Genomic DNA, 12284 nt, shown 5'->3' on the forward strand with positions numbered 1-12284 from the left:
ACCTGTGATACTGTCGCTTTCTAGGGAAAGTTGGTTGGAATGGGTTTAGTAAAAAGACATCCTGATTAGTACACTGACTTGCTCCCCTGCAGCAGAAAGAACCAAGCTCTAGGGCTTGGTGATCTGATGGGGGAGGAGAGGAACGCTCTAGGGTTCACACTTCTGATTTAATCAGGACAGTTCCTCCCGCTCAGATATCTACCACCAGATCTTATCAGCCAAGATTCTCTGGGAGAAAACCTCTCTAGGGAGAACAATCTCTTTTCATGGGCAGTTAGGATAGTCTACAAACCAAACCAGTTTATCTACAGTCTGGTAAATTCACTAATTGACAGGAAATCAATCATCATTAGACATTTAAACTGCTTCATTATCAATAATTATGAACCGATTGTACAAGGAAGAAAAAAGGAATCAGATAGTTACTATTTTTTTAAATGAATTTCATAAATACGTTTTCATTAACCTTGACCAAGAGGGATTAAATCTATAACTTAAAGGCTCAACCTTTCCAACTTCTCTGGTGATCCAGTGGTTGACTCCACACTCCCAGTGCAGGCTAGAACTTCCTCACTTTCTTACCACACAGACATGACTACGGACCAGATAAATGAACCCCTGGCTGCTTTGGTTCACCCTTTTTTGGCTTCCTAACTTGGAGTTTCTGACTTTCTTCACAGAAATTCTATTGTCTCTCTATCATATATCATTCCTTGGTGTTAGTAGTTTCCACTCAACAGTGATTTATTTCAGTTGCTATAAGTACATATGAATCACTCATTTTGTAGAAGGGTCTTAAAAAAGAACTTTCCAGTCCTGATGTTTTTAACCATAAATCTAAAACCAAAAAATGTCTAATATCCAACTGTAGACACAGACCTGGCATTTACTCTTCTGTGTCCTGATACATACATGCCTCTGGCCCCCTTAGTTTTGCTGTGTCCCTAAATTACCTCAGAGCCCCCCACTGCCCACCCTCCAGGAGCAGGGAGGGCCCTTGCAGATCTGTTGTCAGCCTGAATGCCTCCTTAGGAAAGAGACATTTGCTCCAACAGCAGAGCCCCAGAACCCTGCTGTACGGCCATCCGTCCAGACTCCTCAAGCTCCTCAACAGCTCAGGTTGGTTGCATTGGCTTTGGAAAGAATGGAGCCAGCTGCAGTACCTGTAGACTATGCCCAGGACTCTGGGTCCTCCTGGGTTGCTGGAGCACTGGCATGTAAAAATAGGCAATGAAAAATGAAAGTGTTAGTTGCTCAGTTGTGCAACTCTTGGCGACTCCATGGAACATAGCCTGCCAGGCTCCTTTGTCCATGAATTCTCCAGGCAAGAATACTGGAGTGGGTAGCCATTCCTTTTCCCAGGGGGATCTTCCCAACCCAGGGATTGAACCTGGGTCTCCTGCATTGCAGGCAGATTCTTTACTGTCTAAGGCACCAGGGAAGCCCTGAAGTAGGCAGGGTACAAGTTAATTCATTCTTGCCAGTAGGCTAATTCGTATACGGTGAGGTAAAGGGAAAAGCAAGAAGACTAGTAATAGAGGCTGAATGTTTGTTCCCTCAACATTTGTGTGTTGAAACTTAATCCCCAGCATAATGAGGCTTTTGGGAGGTGAGGGAGGTGACTAGGTCATGAGGTGGACTGCTCATGAATGGGATTAGTGCCCTGATGAAGGAGACCTCAGAGGGCTGCCTTCCCCCTTCTGTCCTCTATGTGAGGACACGGAAAAGTCAGCCATCTGCAACCCGGAAGAGGGCCCTCTCTGGACACTCAATCTGCCTGAGCCTTGATCCTGGACTCTGCGATCCCTGAAACTGTGAGAAATAGATGTTTATTGGATAAACCACCCAGTTGATGGTATTTGGGGCTTCCCAGGTGGCTCAGTAGTGAAGAATCCACCCACCAATCCAGGAGACACAGGGGATGTGGTTTGACCCCTGGGTCAGGAAGGTCACCTGGAGGAGGAAATAGCAACCTACTCTAGTATTCTTGCCTGGGAAATCCCATGGACACAGGAGCCCGGTGGGCTACAGTCCATGAGGTCGCAAATATCTGGACACAGCTGAGTATGCATGCACGATGGTATTTTGTCGGAGCAGCTTGAAGGGACCAGGACAATTAAATTGTCTTTGGTATCAGGGATTATGTGTCTGTGCCTATCGGTAAGGTTGTGCCATGCCAGGTGTAGGAGTAATCCTCAGGGAATAACAGATGAGTGAGCCTGGAATGAGTGGATACCATTTAAAAAAAGAAGTAACAGTAGGAAAAAGGTGATTTAAAGTTATGAGTCTGGATCTCAACCCTGGCACTTTTATTAGTTCAGTGACCACGTGTGATTCATTTTTATTGCTTTAGAGCCAGTTTTCTTATAAGCAACATAGAATTATTTATCCTTCTTACACATGTGTGTGTATCTGTATATGCAGAGAAAGATGTGTAGAATGGTTTACATCAAATATTAACATGGTTGTTTTGGGAATTTGGAAATTGAGTGGCTTTTCCCTTTCTGTACATTTCACTGATATTTGATCTTTTTAAAGGTAAAAGTGTAAAGCATACCCCAGTCAATATAAAATTGTAATGATATGATAAAACAATGAAATCTTTCATATTTTTGAGTTTTTGAAGTGGGAGATTCCTTAATAAAAATTCCCACAGACGGAATCACATTATTGTTCAGTCAGTTGTTTTCCCCTCTATTTTTCCCCTCTAATTTCCCCTCTAATTTGTGTGTATAAGTAGGTCTTCATATTGAATATTTCCAGCAGGTATTCTTCTACTTTTTTTCTCCATTAATCATGTACGAATCTTTAGAAAGGTAACATTAAGACTATTGTTCAAAGAAAATATTTGAAGAAATAACATATCACGTCACCTGGAAGAGCAGCAGAGAAGGCTGAGCATCAAAGAACTGATGCCTTTGAACTGTGGGGCTGGAGAAGACTCTTGAGAGTCCCTTGGATGGCAAGGTTGGTCAAACCAGTCCATCCTAAAGGAAATCAACCTGGAATATTCACTGGAGTCAGGACTAATGTTGAAGCTGAAGCTCCAATACTTTGGCCACCTGATGAGAAGGGCCAACTCACTGGAAAAGACCCTGATGCTAGGAAAGATTGAGGGCAGGAGGGGAAGGGGACGACAGAGGATGAGATGGTTGGATGGCATCACCAACTCAATGGACATGAGTTTGAGCAAACTCCGGGAGATTGGGAAAGACAGGGAAGTCTGGTGTGCTGCAGTTCATGGGGTCGCAGAGTTGGACGGGACTTAGTGACTGAACAACAACTTCAAAAAAAAAAAAAGCAAAAAGCAGGGGAAAAAAGTTAATATTGAAAATCTAAAACCAGTTTAAATTTTCCATTTAACAAATGAAGTATCACTATGTTTTTTTCCTAGTTACTTGGAAACATAGATATTCATGTTGAGATTTGACAGAAAACAAAATTCTGTAAAGCAATTATCCTTCAATTAAAAAATAAATTAATTAAAAAAAAATAAAGAACATGAAAAAAAGTGTGCTATACTAGAACAAATGGGTGTTTGCTCATGAAAGAGGATGTTTGGGTTTTTTTTTCAGGGATTACATTTTTCACCCTTTAATGTAATATATTTTTCACGTAATAAAGTTTATTTATAGAGAAAGAAATAAGAGGTCAGCAGCTTTTTAAAGGGATTTTGTGACAATTTTCTCTGCTTCACAGGTCTCAAGAGGTCAGAAGGGTTCCCAATTGGTAGCACTTTTCTCTTTAGCTTTTTATATTTTTATTCATGGTCCTCTAACAATCAATAAACAGTACAGTGTGTTAGAATTTCAAAATTTTATTTTCCAGTCACAAAGAAATTCTCCCAATTGGAAGCAGAATGTGATAGGCTTGAATACTTTACAAAGGCTTCAAATGAGATTATGAGGCCAACCAGTAGATACTTGTTTATTATACTAAAATATAGACACATTTTCCTTTAAATATTTGAGATTCTGCCTACAGTGCCTCTGTTATATTCATTCAAATTATTCTATTCCAAAACAATGAGGCTTCTAAACTGGTGGAATGTTGCCAGGAAATTTCAACACAGTTTGAAGGCAACATGACCAAAAGGCACAGTTTAAATTGGCTTAGGGAATGAATGGGCTCCTTATCAGAGCAGCTGAAGGCTGTATATAATTAACAGCATCTGTCAACATTCACAGGGCCCTATATAGAACAAGCAGGCCCTACAGCCCTTACTAAACAGCAACCTCCAGCCTCTGGTACCTTAAAAATCCACAAGACCTAAACAAAGAGACACCCCCAAGCCATCAGTGGAAGGACACAGATACATTTCTGTGATACCAGCAGGGCCACAAAGCAACTGCTAATTAATGTTAATTATCTAGAACAATTCTGTGAACGTGAATACCGTTGAGATTTCAAATTAGCCAGCTATCATCAAAAATATAAAATACTGTTCATATCTAAACTTACTAATTTAAAAATCTTTCTCATGTTTTTATTTTTAAAAGCTATGAAAATGATCTACTAACCTCCCTTTTTAATATGATGAATTCTCAGCTTGACCATTTCTGTAAACAGAATTCTACAGCAATTTTTAGTTTTTGAAAAAATACATTTCACCCATGAACATACATACAAAACAACAAGAAAAAATCCAGAGGCAATTTCATTAAATAAATTTATTTGTTAAAATAATTTAACTCCAAATACAACTGTTGAATTTGCATTGAGTTATAACTACAATTCATGTTTTAACTGAAAGGTCAAGGTTTAACAACTGACACTGTTACAAAACAATAAACTGTTGTTCAATTTTAAATGGTCAGTTGTATTAGAGCTCAACAATTAACTGTGAACTATATTTATCTCTGGGAAACCCCAAATCAATAAGGATAAGTCTGTTTCCAAAACCCACTGCAGTCATTCTTGAAACCCTGATCAAGATTTAAGAGATGCACGATGACACGTTAATTAAAAAAAAAAAAAAGACCCCCATAGTCTTTAACATTTGATTGGCTAAGGAGACCATTAAAGCTTACCCAAGTGCTAACACAGGACTACCGAGAAGAACAAAAAACCACAAAACAAACAAACAAAAACCCAATGGCAACAAGCGAAATAAGCACTTTCATATTCATACACATAGACAATATTCCTACTGGACGACTCCTGAAAACAAGCAGCAGACATCCTCAGGCAACATTTCTTTATACAGAAAAGCAAATATCAGTAGTTTGACCACAGAAAAGTGATGGCAACTGTAGTGATTAGAGTCAAAAGTTCAGTCCTAATTCTACAAACCAAAGAAGAAAAATCATCAAAGCACCTTTCCATAGTTTAAGGAAGATTTTATGTAATACTTTTGATCAGATGCTGGCTTGTTTTGTATGAGTTGAACAAAAAGAAAGGCATCAGTTACCATCACTATCACAGCTTAAGAGAACCAAAAAACAACAAAAAAGTTGCGACATAGAACAAAAAATCTTACAAAAAAAAATGCTGCTTTTGTATAAAAGTAAAACAAGACAAAACAAAGGAAAAAAAAAAAGAAGAAAACCTTATCGTAGTAGCTAAAGAAAAAGTGGGTCTTTGGATCAAACCATAACATTTTTAAGGCATGTTAGAAAAACTTTCACTTATCTAGTTGCTATTCTGATCAGGGCATAAAATAAATAGTGACACAAGGTCACCAACTATTAATCATGTGCCAACAAATTTCATCTTCCTGTTCTTAAGCTCTGTATTAACATCTCAACAAACACATTCATTCAAGCTGAGTTATTTTCATACCAAATGAAACACCAACAGTAAGAGCACACGAGGGTTTCCAAGTTTCTGGATATATTTGATGCTTTGTCACTAAATACGCAGGGCTGGGTGGAAACACTGATCAGGCAGCCATATCAGTTATTAACATCTTTACAGTAAAAATAAAAACAACCACCTTATTGTCTGACATAAACACATCTAACTAAAACCCAAATTTTTAGATAATCGTTTCCACCTTATATCCTGCCATACCTTTCACATTATTTAACTTATTTTTCTTGTCTGCATAGCAATCCACAATGTAAAACCGTAAAATCTTTATAGATTTTTTATATGTAATCTTACTTGCCATAAATTTCTACTAAATATGGAATTCTAAAAACCAGAATCATTCTGAGAAGTCAGAGGCTTCAAAACTCAAACAGTGCACTAACAAATATTTCTCTTTCAGTTGATAAAAATCATACTTCTTGAATCACTGACTTGTCTACATGATTGAGTCAAATCACCTTTTACATGACCAAATTTGATGCAGTAAAACTGGTTAGAACTTTCTGGCCTATAAAAGGTGCTTCATAATTGGGAATTATTCAAAAAATTATATTGAAGAATGCAAATATTCACAATTCAAAGACTTTTGACAACCATGCCTGGTTTGACCCACACATCTGTCTTCTCATTTATGAAAAGTACTATCCACCTTTTTTCTCTCCTCCAACATTAACATCAGTTTACTAAACACTTGGGGGGCGGGCTAGCAATGATTTCAAGAATGTATTAAAAAAAAAAAGACAAAAAAAATGTTTTTGCTCCATGGTATTCTGCAGGACAGATTCTCAGTATAGGCAACTATCTCTGACTTGTGCCAAATTCTTCAGAACATTAACGCACGTGCACACGCAAACACACATTCTCACTCAGTAACACACGTAAGACCCAAGGTGACTTGCACAAGAGTGTGAAACCGACAAGAAATTTGAGGCGGTATGCAGATCACAGGCTCAGTGATACTGCAGTTCTGAAGGCCAAATTCATCTCCAGAGGATCAGCTCAAAACACTCTCTTCGGCATTTTATAACTCTGAAGGTGGTTGAAAACCCTTCTGCGCTTGATTGTAAAACTTATGAATACGTTTTTCCTGTGCCATTAGTCATGCAAATGATAAATACTTGGCGGCTATAAAAACCAAAAATGTCAGGGCTTGAGCACCTTTTCAAGACAAAATATTCACTCTAGCTTTATTTGCCACTTCAGTAATCAGGGCAAAATTGTTGTAAGAAAATCTTTATAGAATTTTCCAGGAAAATTAAAGGGTTTTTTTTTGTCTCTTACCTTCCACTCTATAATTTCTGTTCTACTTTTAAGCCCCAATTATTTCACATGGTTATTCAAATTTTTTTTTAATGCCTGCAATAAAGCTCTGCTATAGAAAACTTGATTTTGAAAGCAGGTTAGCCAAGAATCACACCACAACCATAGCCCTTAAAGGCAAGAAGGAATTTGCTGCTTTAACGAACATAAAAATGCAAGATATCGGTACTGTCCTGCGAGGTTTCTGCAAACGGGAACATGTGGATGCAACATGGCTTCATTTTCCTTACACGATGGTACTAGTTCATCTACTGGAACGCTTCTCGTTAGTAAGGCTAGGCAATCTTTTTCCATCACAGTTGCTTCCTTCTTGTTCAGTAAAGTAACAAAGACCATCCCTGCTTGGTGAACAGAGGGGTGGGTCTGGGGTTTTAATTTGACTCAAACCCTTGTGAGAGTCTCCACTTTCTGGGCAAAGCAGGTGATGACATTCTAACATCAGGCTGTATTTTCACCCAACCTGTGCTGACTCTGGCTCTATCAGAGACTGGTGCGTGAGTTAGTTCTGTGTCACAAATTAGGATAACATCTACAATTAAGCATCAACTTTGAAAAACAGAAGTGTGTCAGCTGAGCAAAGAATCTCTCCCTGGAATGCTGTCGGCAGGTCAGCTGCTATTACTTCCTTGATGTGATACATTGGTTAGAAGCACTATCTCAGTTCCTGAAATTCAGTACTCTGGTAGGAAAATATTTCTCCTTGACTCATCTATTTTTTTTAAAGAAGACAAAATATTTTAATGGTTAAGCGGTCACAGGAATTCTTCTGGTTTCTGTCCCGTGATTACTTTTAACGTTGACCATAGTTGCTTCTGTCAACTCAAGTGACAATGCCATCATAGCTTTCGAAGGAGGTCGCCCTGTGGATCAACTGGGCCACGACGCCTGAAGTTGCAGGTGCCTGGAGGGGACTGAGGACGATGGTGAAGACTGCAGCAACTGGACCCAAAGGTGACTCAGAGATATCAGCTGACAATCGCCGCTTGGCTCTGAAGGACAATCTGCTGCTTCCCTGGAGGTTCACACCGCACACCCTGCAGGCTCCATGGTCGAGCAGGAGAGGCTGGTGTCGCCTCCAATGGTGGGGGGCGGGCAGCCACATGTCAGTGCTATTGTATGTTACACGCGGAACAGCACGGGTCGTCCTTGTCGGGCTGTGCGGCATAGTTCATCTGCCTCACGATTTCCGCGAAGAGTTCGTCCACCATGGTTTTACTCTTGGCCGATGTCTCCATGAAAGGGCAGCCCCACTCCTCGGCGAGGGCCCGGCCTTCATTGGAGGACACCTCTCTCTCACTTTCCAGGTCTACTTTGTTCCCCACCAAGATGACCGGCACTTTCTCATACCTAGGAGAGAACAGACACGGACACAGGGGTTGGAGACGTTAGCACAGAGCTAGACAGGTGAAGTGGATTTTCTCTTTTTTCATGATATACTACAGAGTCCCTTGGACAGCAAGGAGATCCAACTGGTCCATCTTAGAGGAAATCAGTCCTGAATATTCACTGGAAGGACTGATGCTGAAGCTGAAGCTCCAATACTTTGGCCACCTGATGTAAAGAACCGACTCATTGGAAAAGACCCTGATGCTGGGAAAGATTGAAGGCAGGAGGAGAAGGGGATGACAGAAGATGAGATGATTGGACGGCATCACCGACTCAATGGACATGAATTTTAGTAAGCTCTGGGAGTTGGTGATGGACAGGGAGGCCTGGTGTGCTGTAGTCCATGGGATCACAAAGAGTTGGACACGACTGAGCCACCGAACTGAACTGATACTACAGATACTCTCCTTAGCTACATGACAAATTATTTGCTCCAGTTGGTTTGACATTGGCCAGAAGGCATTTAGAAGCAGCTCTCACAGTAGATCACAAATGGGTTGTTCAAAATGATGTTTTAATCAATTACATATCTTTTAAAATCAATTTACCTTTCCAGATATACTTGGAAAATTATCAGAATCTCAGAATAATCCCCTTGGATGGATTAATGTAAACTTTGTTCATTATAAGGGATGCTTATGCAGAATTTCAGATGATGAGGTAATACCTCTAGTGACTAAACACGTAATTTGAATTTTATAAATTTTATTGTATTCTAAAAGTATACCAGGGTTTCCCAGGTGGCTCAGTGGTAAAGAACCTGCCTGCCAATGCAGGAGACACAGGTTTAATCCTTGGGTCGGGAAGAACCCCTGGAGAAGGACATGACAACCCATTCGAGTATTCCTGCCTGAAAAATCCCAGGGACAGAGGAGCGTGGTGGGCTACAGTTCATGGAGCGCAAAAGAGCCAGACACGACTGAGCAACTGAAATGACAATGAAAGTGTACAAAACTGATCACGTTCTAATCATTCCTGAATAAGAAAAAAGCTGGCAGAACTCACTAGGATGGAACCCACCAAATACAACTATGCTCTATCCCTTTATACAAACTGTCACAGATTAGCCTGTTGAAAGGTAATTACTGTTCTTTTCAGCCTGACAAGGACTTAAACATTCCAATCATTAGCTCTGTTTGATGTCATCTCTTCTTTTCCTTCCTGACTAGAATCAGCGTGCTATAGATTAAATGTGTGTTCCCTGAAATTCGGATGTTGAAACCTAATCCCCCATGGGATGGGATTTAGGAGGTCAGGCCTTTGGGAAAGGACTGGGTCATGGATGGGATTTGTGTCCTTATACAAGAGACCCCAGAGATCACTGCCCTTATAGCCACGTACAGACAGAGTGAAAAGATGACCCTAGGGAAGTGGGCCCTCACCAGATACTGAACCTTCCAGAGCCTTGACCTTAGACTCCCCAGCCTGAAGAAATATGAGGAATAAATTTCTGTCGTTTAAGCCATGCAGTCTGTGGTATTCTTGTTACAGAAGCCAGATGGACTAAGATAAGGTGTCTGTAAGTCAAGATGTTTGGAAAATGCTAACAGACAACAGAAATATGAAAAGAACAAAGACAAGAGGTCGTAAATCATTTTGTACTGAAAGATGATTCTCTCTACAATGGTTATTCATGGTGTAAAAAACAGATGCTACTGTGCAAATTTATTTACTACTTGTGTTTGTTTGTTCTAAGCAATGTTGCTAATACATTTTTACTTTATACATCGTTCTAAAGGCTTTTTGTGATTTCAGCATAAATCAATATGTGTCTGTACTTTCTCTTCTAAGCAGAATCTCTAAATTTATCAAGGAAGCAAACTGCAAAACTGCACACAAGTGATAACAAATGTGACTAGACACAGCTAATCTGTTAGAAACTACACGCAGTCAGGATTTACTAAGGCAGGGTTTGTGCAGCGTTTTTATCATTCAGGAACCAGTGACGGGCAGGCAATTAATGCTAGCAACAATACTTTCACAGCTTCATCTTCTGGGCAACATGGTTCTCTCCGCTCACTCTAATTTATAAAGCTAACTGTATTCCCAACAGAGTCTCGTTTTTTCCCTTTGACACAAGATCACACTGACAACAGTCTCAACAAGAGGGCATGCTCTAGGCAGTGTGCTCCTTAGCAGTCTGAAACACACAACTTCAAAGTGCAGCCACGAAATTAAAAGACTCTTACTCCTTGGAAGAAAAGCTATGACAAACCTAGAAAGTGTATTAAAAAGCACAGATAACACTTTGCTGACAAACGTCCATACAGTCAAAGCTATGGTTTTTCCAGTGGTCATGTACGGATGTGAAAGTTGGACCATAAAGAAGGCTGAGTGCTGAAGAATTAATGCTTTCAAACTGTGATGCTGGAGAAGAGTCTTGAGAGTCCATTAGACTGCAAGGAGATCAAACCAGTCCATCCTAAAGGAAATCAACCCTGAATATTCTTTGGAAGGACTGATGCTGAAGCTGAAGCTCTAATACTTTTGCCACCTGATGAGAAGAACTGACTCATTGGAAAAGACCCTGATGCTGGGAAAGACTGAGGGTGGGAGGAGAAGGGATGAAAGAGGATGAGATGCTTGGATGGCATCACCAGCTCGATGGCCATGAGTTTGAGCAAATTCTGGGAGATGGTGATGGACAGGGAAGCCTGGCACGCTGCAGTCCATGAGGGCACAAACAGTCGGACATGACTTTGTGACTGAACAACAGCATTATCAAAGATAAATCTAAGATTTGGATATTGTCATTTCGCAGGAAATGGATCTGGACAACTCTAATTTTTATCAAAGGACTTTGCATGCATTTACTGTGTATCAGCAGTGATTATGCTCTCTGATCATACTGAGAGCTCTGAACGTAGGACCCAAGAGTTGTGCACATCTAGGACCTTCACATACAACAGTTACGTGTTCCTCTTGTGGCTCAGCTGGTAAAGTATCTGTCAGCAGTGCAGGAGATGCCAGGTTCGATCCCTGGGTCAGAAGATCCCCTGGAGAAGAGAATGGCTACTCACTTCAGTATTCTTGCCTGGAGAATCCATGGACAGAGAAACCTGGGGGCATACAGTCCATGGGGTCGCAAAGAGTTGAATAGAACTGAGCGACTAACACTTTCACTTTCAGTCAATGTATTATATATTTATCCATCCATTTAACAAGTGTTTATTTGATAGAAGCCTATTTTTGTGCTAGATGCTATTCAAAACACTTAAGATACATCAGCGAACAAAGCAAAGAGCTCTGCCATATAGTCTAGCAGAGAAGATAGTGGTTGATAATAAACCCAAGTAAATAAGTAAATTATTGGTTTTCTAATGAAAGTGAAAGAGGAGAGTGAAAAAGTTGGCTTAAAGCTCAACACTCAGAAAATGAAGATCATGGCATCTGGTTCCATCACTTCATGGGAAATAGATGGGGAAACAGTGGAAACAGTGTCAGACTTTATTTTTTGGGGCTCCAAAATCACTGCAGATGGTGACTGCAGCCATGAAATTAAAAGACACTTACTCCTTGGAAGCAAAGTTATGACCAACCTAGATAGCATATTCAAAAGCAGAGACATTACTTTTTCAACAAAGGTCCGTCTAGTCAAGGCTATGGTTTTTCCAGTGGTCACGTATGGATGTGAGAGTTGGACTGTGAAGAAAGCTGAGCACTGAAGAATTGATGCTTTTGAACTGTGGTGTTGGAGAAGACTCTTGAGAGTCCCTTGGACTGCAAGGAGATCCAACCAGTCCATTCTGAAGGAGATCAGCCCTGGG

General features: G+C 40.3%; 1 protein-coding gene across 1 annotated transcript in view; it reads right to left on the reverse strand.

The window, feature by feature from the left end:
• Positions 1 to 4655: 4655 nt before the first annotated feature.
• Positions 4656 to 12284, reverse strand: part of LOC104982180 (ras-related protein Rap-2a) — a 41126-nt gene continuing 33497 nt past the window's right edge. Inside the window, exon 2 of the mRNA XM_010831511.1 lies at positions 4656 to 8478. Within this exon, the coding sequence (XP_010829813.1) occupies positions 8241 to 8478 (238 nt within the window). The 3' untranslated portion in view covers positions 4656 to 8240. The remainder of the gene's footprint in view (positions 8479 to 12284) is intronic.

The sequence above is a fragment of the Bison bison genome, unplaced genomic scaffold (assembly GCF_000754665.1).
Source record: "Bison bison bison isolate TAMUID 2011002044 unplaced genomic scaffold, Bison_UMD1.0 scf7180017864527, whole genome shotgun sequence".
NCBI classification, from domain to species: domain Eukaryota; kingdom Metazoa; phylum Chordata; class Mammalia; order Artiodactyla; family Bovidae; genus Bison; species Bison bison.